The 22,604-nt window shown below is 35.1% G+C and overlaps 2 protein-coding genes and 1 long non-coding RNA gene across 4 annotated transcripts; 2 read left to right on the top strand and 1 right to left on the bottom strand.

The window, feature by feature from the left end:
* Window positions 1-1,024: 1,024 nt before the first annotated feature.
* LOC121741520 lies at window positions 1,025-1,975 on the top strand. The gene is made up of 3 exons (XR_006037890.1): window positions 1,025-1,289; window positions 1,369-1,425; window positions 1,780-1,975. It is a non-coding gene; the product is annotated as an uncharacterized LOC121741520 (long non-coding RNA).
* A 6,129-nt stretch (window positions 1,976-8,104) lies between these two features.
* Window positions 8,105-10,842, bottom strand: LOC121741519 (protein SOSEKI 3-like). Of its 2 annotated transcripts, XM_042134305.1 has the most exons (6): window positions 10,616-10,842; window positions 9,998-10,279; window positions 9,835-9,904; window positions 9,617-9,732; window positions 8,630-9,500; window positions 8,105-8,492 (listed from the first exon to the last, which is right to left on the bottom strand). In XM_042134305.1, the coding sequence occupies exons 2-6, from the start codon at window positions 10,203-10,205 to the stop codon at window positions 8,240-8,242; spliced, it is 1,518 nt and encodes a 505-aa protein (XP_041990239.1). In that variant the 5' UTR covers window positions 10,206-10,279; window positions 10,616-10,842; the 3' UTR covers window positions 8,105-8,239. The 2 variants fall into 2 exon arrangements, with proteins under 2 accessions (XP_041990239.1, XP_041990240.1); XM_042134306.1 differs by having other exon boundaries at window positions 8,402-8,510; window positions 9,998-10,842.
* Window positions 10,843-13,631: 2,789 nt separating this feature from the next.
* Window positions 13,632-22,226, top strand: LOC121742703 (DNA ligase 1-like). Its single transcript, XM_042135934.1, has 18 exons — window positions 13,632-14,566; window positions 15,133-15,249; window positions 15,864-15,965; window positions 16,037-16,150; window positions 16,407-16,637; window positions 16,725-16,819; window positions 18,028-18,115; window positions 18,687-18,818; window positions 19,313-19,425; window positions 19,623-19,724; window positions 19,808-19,869; window positions 20,008-20,079; window positions 20,206-20,279; window positions 20,373-20,429; window positions 20,529-20,606; window positions 21,152-21,229; window positions 21,342-21,455; window positions 21,931-22,226. The coding sequence occupies exons 1-17, from the start codon at window positions 13,760-13,762 to the stop codon at window positions 21,408-21,410; spliced, it is 2,391 nt and encodes a 796-aa protein (XP_041991868.1). The 5' UTR covers window positions 13,632-13,759; the 3' UTR covers window positions 21,411-21,455; window positions 21,931-22,226.
* Window positions 22,227-22,604: the final 378 nt, after the last annotated feature.

The following is a 22,604-nucleotide window of genomic DNA, read 5'->3' as shown; positions in this document are numbered from 1 at the left end:
AACTATTAATTTTTGTTATTTAATATAATATTCAGCTGAATTGAAGAAGTACAGATTAATCATGATGGAAAAATAAGAGCTATTCTATTTAGCCTTCGTTCGGTTGTTATAATTGCTCGTGATTAAATATTATGAAGTTGACTAAAAATTTGATACTACTAAAAAATTGATATAGGAGAATTTTTGTTGAAATTTTCTAGTTAATTTCGATTGTTTTCAAATCAATAAACGAAAATTATATTAGTCTTACATTAAATGCATATTTATTTTAGAATAAATCGTGTTATATGATCTGATTAAAACTATTAAATAAAAACACAAAGAATGCATTATAAAAACGCCACACACTCTAATTTAAAACAAAATAAATGGCTAAGGTCGTTGAAGACAATTAATTTTAAACAAATAAAAATCATAATTTATTTTAGCGAGATGTTTGTTTTGGGTACGAGATTTAAGAATTAAACTTTAAGTTGATAGAAAGTAAAGTATGAGAGAAAATTAAGTAGATAAGTTGAGAGAATGTAAACTAAGACATAGAAAAAATGTTATTTTTTGCTAATAAGGAAATTAACTCATTTTCAGTGGGACGCCAAAAAATTGTAAATCACTCATGATGGGGGGTACTATGCATGATCAAATTTATAGTATATTTTTTTTTACTTTTTTGTTAATATTATCCTGTACTCCTATATGCTTAAATTATTGATACATTTATAGGGTCTTAATCTATCAAAAGAAGCCCTTAAGTATAGAAATACAGACCAATTATGGACCGTAAGATATGGAAATGAATGGCCACGATGTGGATTTGTCAACAATTTCTGTGGGTCATAATAGGATTGATCTATGTCATGAAAGGGCAGTTTAGGTATAGAAAATATAAACAACCGCCCTTCCGTTAATTAAGACCAGATTAATTGGGATCATTACTCCACACATTTTCTAAGTTGATTCTTCGGTTCCCTCGCCATTCAATGCATCTCTCTCACCAAAATATCAACCCCATCCCAACAAACCCTAGAATCTACACGACAAAACACCCAAATCTCAACCCCATCACCAAAATCTCTACCCAATCGCCCAAACCATACAAATCTGTAAACATTAGTCGTCTCCTCCACTATCTCAACCTCGTCTGCACCAAAAATCGAGTTTTCCATAAAAACTGATTCCTCTACCACAAAACCTTGGCAGAATTCAAAACTTGACGAAGAAGGATAACAAAAAAGCTACTACAACCATGGTCAACACTAGAGCCTCTGGATCCGCACCTCGTGACGGAAAAGGTTAGTACGATGTTGTAACCCATGACTTAAAGTTGACAAAATCAGGCCGATTTGTAATTTAAATCTGTTGTTCACGTAGTGTATGAGAGAACATCCGCGAAGACAAAGCTACAAAAGATCCCAAAGGCTCCGAGAGGTAATACAATTGAATCATGCAAAAACAATTATTAAAAAAATAGATATGATTTTGGGTCATACTAAACAATTATATATGTCATATCAGAATATGAGTGTATTAGGTCATATATGTAACAGTTTTGTGTCATGTTTACAAACTGTTATTGTTTCTATAGGTTGCATTCAATTTGGAATCACCTAAAATAAATGTATGGTCATTGATTAGCATTGGAATAGTTTTATGGGTTATGTAGTAGCAATATATGAATTAGGCCATGTTTGTATCACTTCTATGTCATAAGTGAAATATATGAATTAGGTCATGTTTGTATCACTTTTATGTCATAAGTGACTGCAATGTTTATTTTCTCAGATGGAAGTCAACATGGGTGAGAGAAGGCCATTGGAATTGTGGACTATCGACTAGATATAAGGGTGCGCTTAAGTATTTAAGAGCTAAAAAGTGTTGTGTTGAAGTTGGCCGAAAATAATCACAGCTCCCTTTCCAATAAAACATCGACATCCAAACATTATGCAACGGACAACAAGAAAATGATGATCGACGTTGAAAAGATGATAGCAATCTACAGAGCTTCTGTAGTGGCCATGTCATAAATTTTGGATTTAAAGTATGTTTTATTGATATAATTATGTGTGTATTTAACATATGGGTTTTCAAATATTTTATTTCATCAATGGGTGATACTTTAAAATGGCTTTGGATTTTATTGTTTCTGCAAATTAGACTTTAATATGAATTATTTTTCTGACTCTATGACCAAGGTAAAAATATAATGGTTGTTTGATCTCTTCTGAAAAGTAAAAACAAAGTATAAGATGACTCTATGTCATACTTCGTACATGTTAGAGTCATTTTGAGCAAAAAAGATAAAAATAAAATCATTAATTTGTTGTGGGAATTTTGTACAATAACCAAGCTAACTTGTGAGAAAAAATTGATTATGTAAATTAGCAGTTCATGTCATAATATATGCATGTACGAGTCATAATAAGCATAATTAGGCAAAAAAACTAATAATATATGAGAATTCATACATTGGGTCATAATAAATGAATATTTGGGTCATAGCATCATATGCTTAATTTGTGTCATAATAAATGAATATTAGAGTCATAGCATCGTATACTACACCACAATAACTACATCGACAGAGAATTTTTGCATATCTTCAAATGATAAGACTTAGCACAACTACAGTAAATGGAATAGGGTATGAAAATTCGACGAAAGATTAAAGGAGAAGAAATTATGGGCTGATAACCTACGCTAAAGAGCAGTTAGTGGAGAGAAGTTAGTGGAGAGATGAAGGAGCACAATCATAGGAAATACTATAACTAACGACAATATGCAATTTACTTAATTAACCTTTTTAGATTATAAGTAATTAAAATAATAATATCTTCCTAATAAATCTAGCCGTTAATTAATGTAATCTAAAGATTAGATTGTCTAATCCAATGGACAAAAACCCGTCTGCAATTCTTGGTTTAAGACCATTTTTGTTTTGATCAAATACCTACATTTATATATATATATATATATAGGGTAGTGATCAATATATGACTAATCTTAAGTGTATAACTAGAGAACAAATCTCAGCCACACATTTTAATACTCCAAATTAATCCTATGGCTTAAACAAACTTTCAGATTTTTATGAAAAAAAACTTGTCCAAGGGCATTTTGGGAATTCAATACATCAATGTGAATTCATGAATAACATATAATCATCGTGAATCCAATCTTACGAAAGTCATGCGCCGCGCTAGCTGTCTCTGTGGCGGAGCTGCCGCAGGCTCCGCCCACTCCGACGCCTTCTCAGACGTCTCTGACGGCTGCACCGCCGCCGTCGGTGATCTCGTCGACTTCTTCGGCTCCGGCGCTGTATGCTGGAGCAATTATGCATTATATATTTTCTAAGTGGAGATAACATTTTTTCTTTCTGCTTTCGCTCGGCTTTAGCTCGAAAATGATTTAAGTAAAAAAATTAATTAGTAATTTCTACCGAAATGGATTGGGATTGAAAATTATTCAAGGATTCTAATATCAGTTTTAGGATTTTCTTCCTATGTACTAGTTGAATTAGGTATATGGCTGGTGTAATTCTCCAAAAATAATTATAACTTGATCATAAATTGGATGCTTAGATGTATGTCTGAGTTGATGAATCCATAACCTTGATAAGAGAAGTGCATGCTAAAAGAGCCGTGGTTTTTCTCAATGGAGAAATTGTCAAATTGAAGTGGATTTTGAATACTTCACTCTTGTTTACAAAACAAATCACTCTTGTTTACCAAACACATCACTCTTACTCAGATTTTACTTCACTCTTGTTCACAAAACACATGACTCTTACTCAGATTTTACTTCACTCTTGTTCACAAAACACATCACTCTTACTCAGATTTTACTTCACTCTTGTTTACAAAACACGTCACTCTTTGCTTGGTAAACAAGTCTCCTCAAATTGCGTTTTGTGATGGCTGTGGAACCCAACACTTTCGATGTGGTTTACATTAATTGTTAAGTAAACCAGTCATATGAGCTTATGCAGGAGCTTCTTTGTTCTCATGAATTCGTGTGTGCTAGTGTTTTAATTATTTTAGGTAAAGCATGCATGCAAGAAGAACATGCGATGATAAATTTATAAATTCACTGTAGATCAAGTGATCAACTTTATAAGAAAGTTTCTGAAATTGATCACCCGAACTTTGTGCATGGTAACCTTAATTCATTGGCACTGGGTAGCTTGATATAGCTTTTAATTGAATCAACTCGCAAGATCTCACTGTTGTTTAGTGCTAAGCTCCAGTCTAAACAGTCATCCAAACCACAAAGAGGTTGTTTCCTACCATACCTTTATTGTCTAATGACATCATTTTACATCACTCTTACTCAGGTTTTACTTCACTCTTGTTCATAAAACACATCACTCTTACTCAGGTTTTACTTCACTCTTGTTCACAAAACACATCACTCTTACTCAGATTTTACTTCACTCTTGTTCACAAAACACATCACTCTTACTCAGATTTTACTTCACTCTTGTTCACAAAACACATCACTCTTACTCAGATTTTACTTCACTCTTGTTTACAAAACACATCACTTTTTGCTTGGTAAACAAGTCTCCTCAAATTGCGTTTTGTGAGGGCTGTGGAACCCAACACTTTCGATGTGGTTTACATTAATTGTTAAGTAAACCAGTCATATGAGCTTATGCATGAGCTTCTTTGTTCTCATGAATTCGTGTGTGCTAGTGTTTTAATTATTTTAGGTAAAGCATGCATGCAAGAAGAACATGCGATGATAAATTTATAAATTCACTGTAGATCAAGTGATCAACTTTATAAGAAAGTTTCTGAAATTGATCACCCGAACTTTGTGCATGGTAACCTTAATTCATTGGCACTGGGTAGCTTGATATAGCTTTTAATTGAATCAACTCGCAAGATCTCACTGTTGTTTAGTGCTAAGCTCCAGTCTAAACAGTCATCCAAACCACAAAGAGGTTGTTTCCTACCATACCTTTATTGTCTAATGACATCATTTTACATCACTCTTACTCAGGTTTTACTTCACTCTTGTTCATAAAACACATCACTCTTACTCAGGTTTTACTTCACTCTTGTTCACAAAACACATCACTCTTACTCAGATTTTACTTCACTCTTGTTCACAAAACACATCACTCTTACTCAGATTTTACTTCACTCTTGTTCACAAAACACATCACTCTTACTCAGATTTTACTTCACTCTTGTTTACAAAACACATCACTCTTACTCAGATTTTACTTCACTCTTATTCACAAAACACATCACTCTTACTCAGATTTTACTTCACTCTTGTTCACAAAACACATCACTCGTAGCATGACTTTACTTCACTCTTGTTTACAAAACACATCACTCTTATTGTGATTTTACTTCACTCTTGTTTACAAAACACATCACTCTTATAGTATAAACAACAACAACAAAATAAGTAATGAAATCAATATAATAATAACATCAAAATTGGTAAGAACTTACGGGCAATATGATTTGGAGAAAATGGCAATTTTATACTACTTATCCTAATTAACATCAAATGCACAGTATGAATATCTAATAGTGTGATACACACTGTTAGAAGTCACACATAAAAATGTCGAATGAATATTACAAACCGAAAAAGAATTTCAAAAACCCCAAACACAGCAATTCAACTGATCCAAACCCCCAAACACCGCAAATCAATATATATTACATACACACTCCGCCATAGCCTAGAAAGGAAAATAAAAACTCAGGTCCTGAGCGCCGCGCCGACGACGAACGAAGCTACGGCTACGGCGACGGCGACGGCGAGCGACGGAAGCCAGCGCCGGTGCGGGACCTTCCTGCGCGGCTGAGCTACCGATGAGAGCGAAGACGGTTTCGGCAACCGCCATTGTCGCCACCAAAACTCTCTTCTGCGACACCGCCAACTGCAACGAGAAGAGGAGAAGAGAGAAGAAGACGCGACACTGTTTGAATTCAATTTTCAAAATTGGATTTAATTCGCTGTGCAATGACCAAAATACCCCTGACTTGTTATTATGGAGTAAATTTGTGATTGAGGGAGCTAATATCTCATTAAATTCGAAAATTAATATTAGCCCTTGATTTTTTTGATCTTGTGGCTATGATTTGTTCTCTAGTTATTTGCTTAAGGAGTGTTTGCCATAGATCACTACCCTATATATATATATATATATATATATATATATATATATATATAATAAAGTGTAATATTACTATAAACTCTCTTTATTCCATTATAAGCACACATTTATCTTTTTAGTAGGTTTATTCTAATTAACACATGTTCTGAGATGAAAATAGCATTATGTCCACTTTATCCTTTATCTTCTTTTATTTATTCTCCACTTAATTAACAAAATAAAAATATAATATAAAATTTTGTGCCGAATAGGAAATGCTTCACTAATCACTTAGAGTGGGATGAGAGAAATGCCCTTTTTTTTGCAAAAGTGTACATAAAGATATTAGTTATTATTTATGTTGAATTATTTAGAATTTGTATTCATTAACTAAAATCATCTGACCCGTGCTATACTAGTTAGTTTCATTGTCGGATAAACTGTAAATCCGAACTTTATATTGTGTGAAAAATTAGACCAACAATATTAATTGAAAGGTTGTTTGTTTAGTTATACGTCAAGCAATTTTAGGATATATATTCAGCTCATTACAAATAGGCCAACATGTAGTAATTGTTTCTGCAGCTTGCAAATTCGATAAACACAGTTTGTTCTCAGTGTCAAAACTCTTTATTTCCAATAATAATTCTCGTAGCAAAGTGCTTGAATCATAGTTATTCACGACGTATCAAACAATCATTGTGGCATTATTCATTTCACTGTTGCATCCATTGTTGATTTCCAGATGAATAAAGTTTGTGTTCGAGTTTTGCTTGAAGAATTTTCTATCTTTGGCGAGCCGACACCAGGATCATCCTAGGAATCCAACCTTGTCCACCCATCATTGTCAAGAGTTCTTGGGCACGAGGGGCGTGTCACTACTTCGTTAACAACAGTTACTTTAATAAAATATAATTGTTGCTTGTATTGAGAAAGTCATTCGTTGAAAAACAAATGACTGTAAACTGTAAAAGAAATATTGAAATTCATCTCGGCAGGATGATGCAGTGATATACCACTATAATTGCATCGTATTTCAAAGCCAAATTGACTCTCCAACTGAGGGATCCACTTTAAAGTTTATCTTCTCATCTGTAAAAAGCATCACCTCTACATATCTGAATTTTGATGAATCCTCTAAATATCCATTTTACTTAGTAACAAGATAGACACATCTTAAATCGTGTATCGTAAAATGCAAATATCCAACTGACAATGCTAATATCTAATACCGAAGGGATCTTTTAGATATCTGAGAACATTATAGTGACAAATTTAAAATAATTGGGATGGCTAATGGGGCAGAGGTTTATGATCTTATACAAATTCAAGTTTAAATGTTAGATGAAAACCAGATGATGCATAGGAATAGGGTCAGTCAAATCTAATGGAAGTGAGGTTAGAAGCTAACCTTTTCGGAGTCCCTATGTAGAGGTTGCGGAGTCGTAGGAGTTTGTACCTTGGTATTCCCACATGTTTCAGTCTCTCCTATCATAAAGTTTCAGAGACCTCTCGATCGCATTGCTCCTCAAGCAACCTTTCAGTAAGAAGATTCTTTTTCTGTTTTTCCAACTAGAATGCATAAAAGAAGATTCCATATCATAAGACTGACTGAAAATGTCCACGGGTCTCATACTTGATACTTTATCAAAAGAAATCCTTCCCTAATTTACTGTACTTCAATAGATGTCTATTGATCCCATTGGAAAATTATATGCTCATTTAGTAGAGTTAAATTAGGAAAGTGCACATTATATAGTGAATAGTTGTTATATTCTCCTTTTCAATGGTGAACAATTATTTTGCCTATATAAGTGGAACAGGAGTAAATAGAAAAAAAAAATCCTACTTAATATGCAGCTGAGCTTGCTTTGAGAGGAAAGTTCAACTATTTTACATAATGTGCAGCTGAACTCTCTTTATAAGAGAAGTTCAACTATTTTGCAAATTACCTCACAAATTTTCCTCTGGTTACTCTGTACTATAATATTGTAAAGCAATATGGTATTTGTATTATGTTATGTCTGTGCTTCAAGGAGTCAAAGCTGGCACTCTACCATCATAGACTAAAGAGTTCTATGGTATGCTAAAGAAGTGAAACAAAGTACATTGACTAAGTTGATCTTATGAAACTATATGTTTCCCTGGGAGTGGCTCAGTGATTCTCTTGCTCCCACCATTCGATGAGGCTGGTGTGGATGTTCTTGAACTTCTTACTCCGTCGGATGAGATTCTTGGTCCCTCTGAAACAGGGGACCGCACAGAGTCATATCTCGACTGCTTGCTCAGAGCGACTTTAATTGATCTTGGGATGCACTTTGTGCGAGTGGAACCTCCCTCATCTTTGTCTTCAGTAGAATCAAGTTGCCTGATACTTCTGAAAATTCAAAAAGCACTGCAAAATTGTGAAGATGTAACCATAGAAGAGCAACATACATTGTGAAACCACAAAGACTTGAACTCGCGTTAACTCCTTTAGAAATATGAGTGTTAACTGAGATAAAGAGGACTTACCGGTCAGCATTGAACGAAGATGATCTTTTTAATTTGGGTGCGCCATCCTTCATCATATTCCTTTCTATCAAACTCCCACTGAAGTACTCTTTGTCCTCCAAAGGCATGCCCACAAGGCGAGGATTCTCTGCCAGGCAATCAAGCTCTCCCAACATTGATGATTTTGAGAACAACAGGGATGGAAATTTGGAGTGTGAGAACCTTGGCTTGTAGCTCAGGATTAGGCCAAAGCTGTGATCCTTGACAGATACTGAACCACAAGATATCAGTTGCATTATCATATTTGAAGCCTTTAGTTTAGAATGGGATGGCAATCGAAATTCTTCTTCTTCAAGTATCCTAAAGCTGTTGAGCTTCCTAGCATCAGCTTTAATGAGAGATTCCAAGGTGTCGGTCCTGCCACTTGAAGAAGAAGCACTGGATGTAGAAGGAGGTGGTGAAACAAAATCTCTGTGAATCTCTGGAGTGGCTTTTACTTTAGGAGTTAGTCTAGGACAAGCTCCACTACTTTCAGGCTCCACTAGTCCATCATCAGTCGACACACCTCTCATACAAGAACGTTGGGCTCTAGTAGTACCTCTGTTCGCATTATCCTCAGTTTGAGTGGAAGCATCAGCAAAACCATCGCTCTTGTAGACTTTATACTCTGTAACGCTCCACGATGAATTCTTCTCAGTGCTGCATTCAGGAGACACGGAAGTGGAATGAGGACGCTGATCAGGAGGAGATAACTCATCCTCCTGAGAAGTCTTTGTAGCCCTGTCATCCAAGCTAGATGAAGATGACGACTCCTCTTGGCTTCTTGAACATGGTGGCTCTGGAAGTGCCTTCTGATTATGTAATATGACAGTCTCAGCAGGACTACAGTTACCTACAAATCAAGCATTCATCATTAGGAAGTCAGACTACGCATGAAAGTAGGAAATAATCACAACAACTCCATCTCAAGAAATCAGCAAAGAATTGATAAATAGGCCATATTTTTACCATAATTGGAATCTTCAAAAAACTCTGAACCCTTGAGGATATACTCATTCCCATGAGCAGGAAGGATTATATCATTGTCGCAAAGATCATGCCATACATATCCGTTCTTGTAACTCCTACATCCACAAATCACCCTCAAAACATACTCACAACCCAAAAGAGGAGCTGAATTCAAATTGCAATGACTAATGAAAAGAAAGTGCATAAAGCATTTTCACCTCTTGCAGGACCAGGAGTAAGTCGAAGCCATGCCTCGGCCTCTCAAAGCATTAAGCCTCACAATTACGTCTTCACAAAACAAACAATAGTCAAATTTCATAACACAATCCCCAAATAAACATTTGTGTTCAAACACATTATAACATAGCTGCATACAGTTACCTTTCAAGTAAAGGCCATCTGGAGTGGAGAGGGTGACCTCCATGAAATGAGGATGCTCGAGCTGGCGATTTCGAGATAGATAGTAAATTACAGGCACCTTCTGCTTGTGCTGCGGCGGCAGCTGGTTGTAGTGATACTTGGGCGATTTTTCTCTCCACACTTTGGCCCGTTCTGGGCTCAGTTGCCTATATTTCTTCGTTCTCTCCATTCTTTTGCACCAAAAAGCAGTTGAAAATTGAAATTGATCCACTACCCTTTTAAGTTTTCCTTCAATTTAATCAACTGCAGCGGTTGGAATTTAAGGTTCTCAGGTTACATAATCATCACATCCCCAAACTCCGCCAATGCCGGAATTTAACAAAAAAAAAATTGAATCTTTACACAGATCAAACGCATGTTTAACGTTTAACAGATTTAGACATGAACTATAATAGCTCCAAAACCTTGAAAACGTCCAAAAATCAATAGTCTCGCAAGAAAACAAACCATAATTTTTCGACCAAATGAAGTTGGAAGTAATCAAACCAAAATAACAGCCAAAAAACTGAAGGCGAAAAGAAGATGGCGAGGTACATGAGCTGAAAATTCTGAAAGCATGAAATGGCGAATAGCGGCAACCTGGAGAAAGCGGAGGTAATAACTAAAAGAGAAGGGGCAGTGCACAATAAATGTAGCAGTGTGGGCACTGCGTGTTGGTGACAGAGGTCGGGGAGAGTGAAGTGTGACTACACAGTAGAGATTGGAGAAAGGGACTGATGAGTGGAGATGGAGGGGGGAGTTGATTTGGCGTTATTCCACAGGTCATACAATTTCAGAGCTTTTTTGTTGTTGTTTTCCAAGGGAGGAGCTTCTGTTTCATTTTTTGCTGCCCGCCCAATTTTTTGCTGCCTCGGGCTAATTAATTGTGGTTTGACTTTCTGATTTGCTGATAACTTAATTTTAAGAGAGAACCTCATTTTTGGTTCACGAACTTTGCCAAAGTATCATTTTAGGTCCGTAACTTTTGAAAATATCATTTTAGATTCGTGAACTTTGAGTTAGTATCATTTGAGGTACTTTTTACTATTCCCAAGTTTTTTTGGACGAAAATACCCTCAATACCTTAAAGTGTATATATTTTTAATAAATTTATCATATACTCATATTTTTTTATAAATATCTTTACAATATATTTTTGATAAATTTTCTAAATATAATTTGATCTTAAATATTATCACTTAATTTTGTGACATGCAAGTAAAATTGCTTCTTAAATTTTTTATATTAATTTTTTTAAAAATTGAATAAAGAACTTTTCTTTAATAATAAAAAATTGAATAAAGATCTTTTTATAAATATCTTTACAATATATTTTTGACAAATTTTCTAAATATAATTTGACCTTCAATATTATCATTTAATTTTGTGACATTCAAGAAAAGATCTTTATTCAATTTTTTATTATTAAAGAAAAGTTCTTTATTCAATTAAAAAAATTAATATAAAAAATTGAAGAAGCAATTTTTTAAGTGTTAATATTTAAGCTTAAATTATATTTAGAAAATTTGTCAAAAATATATTGTAAAGATATTTATAAAAAAATATGAGTATATGATAAATTTATTAAAAATATATAAACTTTAAGGTATTGAGGGTATTTTCGTCCAAAAAAACTTAGAAATAGTAAAAGGTACCTCAAATAATACTAACTCAAAGTTCACGGACCTAAAATGATATTTTCAAAGTTCACGGACCTAAAATGATACTTTGGCAAAGTTCGTGGACCAAAAATGATGTTCCCTCTAATTTTAATTTGTCAATTGGAGTATTAATTTATGTTTAAATTTTGATACAAGTGCCTATTGCTGTCAAAATGGTTGTCGGACCAATACCTGATATCCAAACTCGAAAAATCGAGTAATTGGATACTCGATACCCAATTTTTCGGATTTCGGGTAAGCCGATACCCAATCGGGTATACCCGAATTTCTCAATTTTTTTAATTTTATATACGGTTAGTTTATTTTAATTTTAAATTACAAATTATTAGTATTAAGTAATGAGTCAAACACAAATTCTGACTTGGTAAAATCTATCCTATCTAAAGTGCAAGTTTGATGAAAAGTCTTTAATGCCCTTTTTGGGGGGAAAATAGAAAGATGATGTGTCTTCTATTCAAAAATAATTTTTTAAGGCAAAAGCAATAGGACAAATAATAGCCCAATAAAATGCTAACTTCTTGAAAAAGTTTTAAAACACATTTAAATAGTGCACTACCATTAAATTTTTTTTATAATTAAGTTATTAAATTTATTTACTAATTAGACTTATATCTGAGTTAAATTAAAATTGTGTTAGAGAGTTTAGTTTGTCGTCCATTTATTTAGGTTAAAATTGAAATATATATATATATATTTCAAATTAATTTTTTTATAAATTAAGCTATTAAATTTATATATCAGTTTGCCTTTTATTTGGTTTAATGACTTGCATAGCACTTTCAATAAACATCTTTACTCACACATGTTTTCTTTATTTGTATATCTAATTCTAATTAATTCATACTCTTAGATCATTAGTCACACATCTTATTTTTGTCATTAATTTTATTGTTTTTACTTCACTTAGATTATAAATTAAAATTGCATAAATGTTTCATTCACTGAGGAGTAATAAATTCTTCATTTTGAGTGAGACAAGATAAGTACATATCTGTTTTTTTAAATCTCCATATTGCTTTCAATTCTTATTTTCTATATATTTATTATATTTTATATTCATTATTTGAAACTCTTATGTCCCGTGCATAGCTCGGGTGTTAATACTAGTTAGAATAACCCAAGGGCCCCAAACGGCCAAACCCAATTCCCAATTCAAATTCTTATTCAGTTGAAGAATGAAGTGAGCGCAACTCCTTCTCCACCTCCCGTCACCCTCTCGACTCTCCCTCTCCCTCTCGCCCCTCCCTCCTCCGCCTCGGCCTTCTCCCAGTGGCCAACGACAAGGCACCCTCTCCGCCACCGTCCCGCTCAACCGCCATCCATAGCCGCCGCCTTCGCTACCGCCGTTAGCTATGAGGAGTGAAGGTAAAAAAAAAAAATCAAAATCACAGTTGGGACTGGATACCCGATTTTTTTGGGACTGGATACTCAAGTCCGGTATTTGGGTACTCGAATTCAAATTCGGGTCGAGTATCTGATATTGGATTTTGGAAATTTCAGAATCAGGTACCCGAAAATTTCGGATCAGGTATCCGCGAGTACCCAATTTAACAGGCCGAAGTGCCAACTCATTTTCAATTCCAACTACCACTTTGATTTGATCCATCGAGATTGAAGTTGATAAATTGATATTAATGTTGCGATTTGATTCATAACTTTTCTATCTGATTCATGATATAGGAGGTCACATTGTTTGGTGTATGTAAAACAACATTAATTACATTTTACTATCAGAGAATTTCTTTTGTCAAATCATTATGAAAATATTATTATAGCCTTAAATACTTACTACTAGGGAGTAAATAATTTATCTATCTCTTCGATTTTTCCAATGTGGATGAAAATCTCCTTTGGTACAGAATGTGGGCCTTTTATAGTATGGGCTTCAGATTCATCAATTTGAATTTTGACGTATCCCTCATTTTGGTATTTCTCTTACTGGTTTTTTTCTTTAATCACAGGTGAAATTTAGATGACGATGTCGTTTTGAGTTTTAGCCTTTGATGTTCTCGTTCTGCTGTGAAGCCTTCACAATCCACTGCACAATTTTCCCGCGCAGTTGATGTTCTCGTTCTGCTCATGCCGCCACACCTCACTCCTCGTATCTCTCTCTCTTAACGTCGCCACAAAACTCACCTCCCGATCCCCTGTCTCCATCTCCTCTAAGCATTTCTTTAATTCCACCACACTAAACCCTAGTGCACGAACAATGTCTGGCTCTTCCCGCTCAGCTTTTGATGTTCTCATGGCCAATGCTTCCAAGAAGAAAAATCAACCGTCCAAGGCTAAAGAATCATCACCACGGAAACGTAAAAGCCCATCTAAACCCCAATCCCAAACCCCTGATTTACTTCCACAAAAGGAAGACACACCAGCACCCACTGAAAATCAAGATGTTGTGCAGAATTCGCGCTCGTGTGAAATCGGTGGGTTGAAAGATTCAGGTTCAAATCAAATTCAGACTAGTAGTAATGCGGATAAAGGCTTGGTGGTTGCGAAGAAGCCGAAGTTGTCAATTACGCCAGAGGAGAGTGTATCGGAGTTGAAGAAAAAGGCTGTAGAATTCAAAGCGAAGAAGGCGGCGTATTGGGGTGAAGGAAAACGGGTGCCTTTCATGTTTTTAGCAAAGACGTTGGAGGCTGTCTCTAAGGAGTCAGGCAGGATTGTTATCACAGGCATCGTGTGTAATATGCTGAGGACAGTGATGGAGACAGCGCCGGATGATCTCTTGGCGGTTATGTACCTTTTGGTGAATAGGATCGCACCTGCTCATGAGGGTTTGGAGCTTGGTATTGGGGAATCTTCGATTATCAAGGCACTTGCTGAGGCTTGTGGGGCTAAAGAAGCACATATTAAGAAGCAATACGAGGTGATTGCATGATTTACCATTGAAGTTGACTATGTGCCATGCCTTTAATTTGCTTGGTTTTGAGCTTTTTCTAAATCATGTATGATGGAATAACATGGATTAGCTTCCCTGAATCTTAAGTTTAGTATGCGCCGAAGATAAACCTCTGTGTATATGCGCTCACCTACATGATTTCATTTCTAAGCATTCTTCTATTTTGTTCCTTGTAATGCACCATCTTATCATTCCATCATTTCGGTCAGCATTTAAGATGAAGAACTGTTGCCGTCCTGACCCTGTGAATCATTTGTTTCACAATAAGAAATTGTTCATAACGTGGATAAAGATTATGAAAAATGGTTTCTTCCTGCTCTACTGGTAGAACCTAGATGACACTAATATGGGCATCTTTTTTTCTTGTTGTGACATGTCTTCTTTGGAGATATGGTTTTATTGCTGTGTTTTATTAATAAGTCCTTGTTTCTATTTTGCTTTTTTCTAGTGATGAGCTTCTATTCTTGTAATATCTGTCACACTCTTTGCTGCTTTGTTATTGTTCTGTTTATTTGAATATTTCTTCACTGTAGGAACTTGGTGATCTAGGCCTTGTAGCAAAAGCCATACGTACGTCGCAGCCTTTGTTGCGTAAACCAGAACCGTTAACCGTTGTTAAAGTCTTTGACACATTTAGGCTGATTGCCAAGGTATTATTATTTCTCCGAAATGTATTTGGTATTATGACTATTATCTTTGTATTTATTTTCCTTGTTGAAGTTTTTGTTACATTTTCTGTTTGCATAATTAGGTTCTTTGATTCAGATGTTGCATCTTTCTTTAATTGGTTTCAAAATATAGAAATTAAATGCAGCTTGATTTTAGTAAGCAAGTAGGTGGTTCCAAATATTGCTCTCTTTTTTCCAGCGAAGGTTCTGATGCATTTTGGTTAGAAATTACTGTGTATAGCTTTACGTGTAACAGATCGGACGTTCAAGTTAGTTTAATCACTTAATGGCTCCAGAGTCCAGACTGGAGCTCTTATATGTTAACATTGTTGGCTTCTTAATCACAGTTAATGCAATAGACCCTGTATCCTTTTCTAGTGCTCTCACCTTCCATTGACCATGGAGTGATAAGACATGCCAACTTAAGAGCTTGTCTGATACTATTATCAAGAATGATGCTTCTTATATATTCTATATTTCTATTACAGATTGTTTTTTCATTAACTCATCAGAATATTCACTTTTGAACCTTAATTTTAAAGTTACATTAATCAAGTGATCAATGTATTTCTCGTCTAACTTGCTAGCTGCCACAGGAATCTGGGAAAGATAGTCAAGAGAAGAAAAAGAATCTCATAAAGGCATTACTAGTTGCAACAACTGATTGCGAACCTCAATTTTTGATTCGTTTGCTCCAGGTACATTAAAAATAATCTATTTGGTTTAGATTTGATTCATGCAACAAATCACAAACTTGGCTTTCATGCAGACAAAATTACGTATTGGTTTGGCAGAACAAACTCTATTGGCTGCATTAGGGCATGCTGCTGTATATTCAGAGAAGCATTCAGTTTCTGCGAAGGCTGATCATTCGCTCGAAGAAGTAAGTTGTTATGTACTAGAATATCTCCAGAACAATCTACCCTGATGTGCAGAAGAGTCTAAATTAATTGAGCAATGGATTATAATGTCATGTAGATTAAAGGTAGACATCAAGAGCTAGTGGGTTGAAGTCTGGGAAGTTAATTTGGATTGCAGATTTAAGTTGTTGAATTGAATGATTTTCTATATACTTATTCTTTCCGGCTATCGTACGACGTTTTTAGATAAATTTATTTATTTTCTCTTCTGTCTACCAGGCTGCAAAAATCATCAAACAAGTTTATTCTGTAATTCCAGTATACGATAAAATCATTCCGGCTCTTCTTTGTGGTGGTGTGTGGGATCTACACAAGACATGTAGCTTTTCACCCGGTATTCCTGTCGGACCCATGTTAGCTAAACCTACAAAAGGAGTATCTGAAATTGTGGAAAAGTTTCAAGGTATGGAATACACCTGCGAATACAAGTATGATGGAGAACGTGCTCAGGTGACAATACTTAAAATAATATGCAAAAATTCTGGAATTATGAAATCTCGAGTTTGTTTTTAATAAAACTGTTAACTTTCCTTGTAGATACACTATATGGAGAATGGCTCAGTAGAGATATACAGTAGAAATGCAGAGCGGAACACTGGAAAGTTTCCAGATGTTGTTGCTGCTATCACTAGGTAATCTTTACTTTAATGAATAGCTATAGGCTATTTTCATGTGTTAGGACTTGAGTTGTGACACCTACTTGACAAGTATACCATGATAACCCGATCTTATAAAAGTACCATTCCGGAGTAGCTAAGCCAGAAAGCCTTTGGGAACAGGCTACCACAAGCTGTTTGAAATGGCTTGTCAACCATAGAAAGTAGTAGTAGTAGTAGTACTTTTGTAGAAGGAAAATGATTTTTGCTGCAGTACTTCTTTCTAATTGTTACTGTTAAAATCTCTAAATCTTGTCCCACTTCGACTTGGCGATGATCCTATCTCTTCTATATAAGTGTGGATAACCCTCCCCCCTTATGAGGGCTTTTAAGGGGGTGAGTGGCCCATTTCTAATAGATACTAATACATCAGGCCTGATTTTGTTTAACTGAAACTGATAGGAGTAGTATATATCTGATAAACATGTTCTTTTGCCAAGTTAATATCAACCAAGTTGTGCCCTTTGCACTTGTTTTAGTAGTTTTAACTGAGCGCTTGATTACAAAGTAAATAGGAGAAGATTGAAGAAACTTGGATTTATCCAAGAATACAATCAGTTACTTAAAAACTGCCAGAATTCTCCCCCCCCCAATAAAATTAAATGATTTTTCATTATCATTTGTGGCATCCTAGAATATTGCGGAGATGGAAATTTTTTTTGGCGGGATTCAGGAATATACCACGAGTGGGTATTTTTTATTTTTTTAAGAAAAATTAGTTAGTTGTATCAGTGACATTTGCATTTGTTGATGACTTATCTGTTTATCTTATTGGTATTAGTGGCACATGTTTTTATTTGTTTATTAACTAGTACAACTTACATGTATCTTTTTCCATTTAAAAAACTACAAGTATCTTTTCAATGGCATTGTACAAAAGGAAAATAGGAGGCAGCCTAGGTGAAAAGGAAAGATAACACTATGCCTTATCTTTTATCATAGAACTGACACTTTATCCTATCTGATTCAGGGAGTGCTTTATATAGTTCCATCAACTAACTTTTATGCTTTTATGCATTGATAATAAATCCTAAAAGAGCTCTATTCCATTTGTATGGCGGCATTATCATTTTTTTCTCTTCCACTCTGGCCATTCTCATGAAACTCTTTTCTTGCTGTTCACACTGAGTCATTACATTTATTTATTTGTGTACTGCTTACTAACATTTACCTTCTAACTGCAGATTGAAAAAGCCTTCTGTAAAATCATTTGTTCTTGACTGCGAACTTGTTGCATACGATCGCGAAAAACAGAAAATCCTACCTTTCCAGGTACAAAAGTTTTTGATTATTTATACATAACTAGGACCAATTTTTGATAATTCATTTTACTATGAGTGGTGGTTGTTACGTTTTACTTGGGGAATTCGTATCCACATATATTGTACTGGCAGCTTTTGTAGGGATTGTAGGTGCTATATCTAAATCATGCTAATATGAATGTTAGCCATTATTGTGCTGTTTCCCAGATGGAAATGGTTAAGTGCCTTATGGAAAATTGACCAGAGGGGTTTTTAAACTGGGTTTTTGTTCCAATGCATTGGTAGATACCCTAATTTTTGTTGTGGATATTCCTATCATTTTCCTTCTATCTGAACTATGCTGTCATAGTGCTTCTTTTTGGGTTTAAATGCCTCTTCAGTCTTCATAATGGTTATTATTTTCGTATTATTAATACTTAATAGAGTTGTTGTCTCCACCACTATCTAAAAAATGATACATTTAGCATACTGTTTTTAGTTTTTGTTTTGTGCATTTTTACTTTTTGATGGAAGATATTGCAGTCTTATTCATTACATATAACTGTTGTAGATGTGTTGCTTACCAAATTTGTTTTTGTCAGATACTCAGCACTCGTGCTCGGAAAAATGTTGTCATGAATGAAATCAAAGTCAATGTTTGCATATATGCTTTCGACATTCTCTATCTTGATGGCCAACTACTCCTGCAGGAGCAACTGAATGTTCGTAGAGAGGTGTGATGCCTCGTTTGCTTTTCCTTTTGCCTGCTGATAATACTTATGCTTCCAATCATTCTTATTTTGAACTGTTCATGAGCAACTGGACGAGTTTGAGGCATACTGGAACTTTTAGTTGTTTTATGCCTCTATTTTTCCGGTTAAATTGAAGAGGATAAACTTTTACCTAATGTTGGCTCTGACTCTGAGAGTTTGTCTGTGTTACGAAGATTGTTGCAATAAGTATGAGCTTCCTTTAGGTTTCATCATGTCTTCAACTAACATCCTGAAACAATCTTCTTTCTTCAACAGTAATCTTCAGTATAATGTTTGGCACTTACTTACTGATGTAATCTTTGTTATGATAAATGCTTCTGCTGAACACCATCAACTTCAGTATTTGTTTTCTAACTTTGCTCTGCTGTTGCATGCTTGGACACTTGTTCTGTGATTCAATATATTTTGTCTTGCCTTGTATAATGTTTGTTGACTCCCTAATGGCATTTTTGCAGCACCTTTACAAATCATTTCAAGAAGAACCTGGTTTTTTCCAGTTTGCTACTGCTATAACATCAGATGATCTTGAGGAAATACAAAAGTTTCTAGATGATGCTGTTAATTCAAGGTTAGTCTTACTAATTTAGACGCATGGGCTGTGAGTAATGCCAATTGTGGGATGCAGTTGAATTTTTGCTGCTGCACCTCGCCTGGAAACTGAAAAGAAGCGTGCTTAGAATCCGTGGACATATTTTATCTATGCTATGAATTAGTACAAATAGTTTTTCTTCTTTACCTTTTTGTTGCTTCATTTTTACTTTCCAGCTCTGAGGGGTTGATTATCAAAACATTGAAAAAAGATGCTACGTATGAACCTTCAAAAAGGTCACTTAACTGGCTAAAACTGAAGAAAGACTACATGGACACGTAAGCCCTTAATCTCATTAGCTTGTTGAAACTTTAATTTATAAGCTCATTGCATGGTATAATTGACATTATCTGCTCTGCAGTATTGGTGATTCATTAGATTTGGTCCCCATTGCTGCATTCCATGGCAGGGGTAAACGTACTGGTAAGTTCTTTATGAACTTTGTTTGATTGGACACCAATAATCACATGATGCCTTGTGTCAGACATGTTAATGGTGATGCATTCCTCTTCATTTAGTTACTGACAAATTGCTGCATTGTAATGTTGTTGGTGCTTCTAGGTGTCTACGGTGCCTTTCTCCTTGCATGTTATGACAATGACAAAGAAGAATTCCAAAGCATATGTAAAATCGGTACGCTCTACTTGATGCCATCCTGACATTCTTCTATGTTCCTAACAAAATACATAATTGTTGTTGCTTGATGGTTTGAAGTTGTGTTTGATGTCTATTGATATACGAACGTTTGTTTCTGGTTAGGAACTGGATTTTCTGAAGCTATGCTTGAAGAACGTTCTTCTAGTCTTCGCTCAAAAGTTATTGAGAAGCCAAAGGTTGGAGTTTTATTTAAATTAACTTCGAACCCGTGTGCTTTATTTTAATGGGATTCGAAGCTTCACAAGGTTCTGACATCTGCAAATGTCCAGTCATATTACAGGTATGGAGATACACTTAGTCCGGATGTGTGGTTTGAACCTAGTGAGGTACCTATAAACATCTTTCAATGGTTGGTTTGCTAGAGATAGTACATGATTTATAAAATCTCAAATATTGGATGTTTGATATTTATATTACTCTTTTAGGTTTGGGAGGTCAAAGCGGCTGATCTTACCATTAGCCCCGTTCACCGAGCTGCCGTTGGCACCGTAGATCCCGACAAGGTACCTCCTTTTCTCTTGCAAGAAAAAAAACCATGATTATTATAATCTAGTATGATATTGTTGTGTTTATAAATGTTGGAACTCTAAGCCTAGACTGAACTAAGAGTCCAAAACAGGTAGTGGGCTGCTCTAAGCCTAGAGAGCTCCTTCAGTTTTCAATTAAGATTAAATGTCTTACCAATGTATGTGACTCTTCCATAGTGAAAAGTCCAAGGCCATAGTGAAAAGAAAGTGAGATAATGAGTTGATTTGGTTACTCTTGTATTTGTCTATTGTATCATATTTATTGGAGATGTGATTTTGTTCAAAAGTTCTAGTATGTGAAAACTATTGCATGCTACATTCCTTACTAAATTGTGCCGTTTTTTGTTCACTATTTTATTGTTGTGTATCTTTGTAAACTCCTTTGGTTGCTAAAAAGCGCTGTATGTTTCCACCCACAAATTCCAATTCATTTTCATACACATACGTGAAAGCTGGATTTCTTTGTTATTACCTTCAAGTACGGATCATCCGCTCATGTTGTTTATTCTATCTTGACCTAGGGAATTTCTCTGAGGTTTCCACGTTTACTTCGTGTGCGAGAAGATAAGAATCCAGAACAGGCCTCCTCATCTGATATGGTAACTACTCACTGGCATATTGTGGTTTTTGCTCAATCATCCTTTATTTTTTATGCTTGTGAGTTTACTGTTCTTAACAGTTGATTTGAGCCATTTATTTTGCTACATTTAGGTTGCTGATATGTACAACGCACAGAAGCACACCCAGAAAGACAACCAATATGAAAATGATGATGTTTGAAATGGGAAAGAGTGGCTTTCATTAATTCTGGAAGTGTTATCTCTTGTAAGAAATGGATTTTCATTGCTGAGTAAAGTTGGTTCTTTTCTGCAGAATAATTCATTTTACAGTGGTTTTAATCTCATTAGCTCCCAAAGAATTATATGGAAACCTAACATGCACTTTAATTAAACTCCAGTTTGCAATTAGTTTGCAAAGATGTGATATTTCTGGACGTAAAGTCAAGTAGTGATGATAACAAGCTGGAACATGCATTGTAGTCATCTATTCCATCCTTTTCTTTGTCTGCTTAGGTGTGTTTTCATACTATACGTCAAACTTCTCCAGCATTTGAAACTTGCAAATTTTAATATTCCTAAAATTAACTGATACAGGGTAGAAACAAACATTAAAAATTACATGATGAGATTCATTTTTGCAGCTAGGGTAAATTTGCAAGCTCTTGACCTAAACCATTGACCTATATCATTGTTTTCATATTTTATGGTTGTGCATTGACTTAATTTGATTAATCTGACAGATATCAACGCTGAAGGTGGAGCGGGTAATATAGGAAGTAGTTGGTGCTCAAGATTCAGGAGTTCGGCATTAGATTGGTAAGACTTCCAATTGAAATATTTTTCCTTTAATTTATACTGTGTGAATGAGGAAACAATTTTATGATAAACTAATGGGGCCTGAGAGCTAGCAAATTTTCATGTTACTAGAATTTAGAAGTATGTATTAGTTTGGTAGCCTTACAAAGGAAAATATTATATCCATGCCACATGGAATGCACTTGCAATTTTAATGGAAAAATGTATGGCCTATTGTTAATGTTTGGGTTGGCATCTAGACATTTTAGGATGAAGCATATGTGGGTTAGCAAATGGGGTGTAGAGATTTTGTTGAAAATGAAATGGGTTGATGGAAACTAGAGAAGAAACTTGTGTTTGGGAGCAAGCAACGTGATTCGTGCATTGAGTTTCTTTGCTGATTTTTGTTTTTTAATGATTTGTTTTGCCGTGTGGACCATTCTTGACTCTTGAAGATGATATTTTGTGTGTTTTCGACCTTTGGTCTGCGTTATTCAAACCGTCTCTCACGCCCAATTCTTCTCTCCTCATTCTACTTGTTAGTACTCCATATATCTTGATTTATGTATCAAATCACTCCCGCGAAGATAGTGCCAGCTTTTTAATGCTATATCTAGGA

The sequence above is a fragment of the Salvia splendens genome, chromosome 7 (assembly GCF_004379255.2).
Source record: "Salvia splendens isolate huo1 chromosome 7, SspV2, whole genome shotgun sequence".
NCBI lineage: Eukaryota > Viridiplantae > Streptophyta > Magnoliopsida > Lamiales > Lamiaceae > Salvia > Salvia splendens.
Note: the sequence above shows the minus strand (reverse complement) of the source record. Positions and strands in the feature narration are given on the sequence as shown.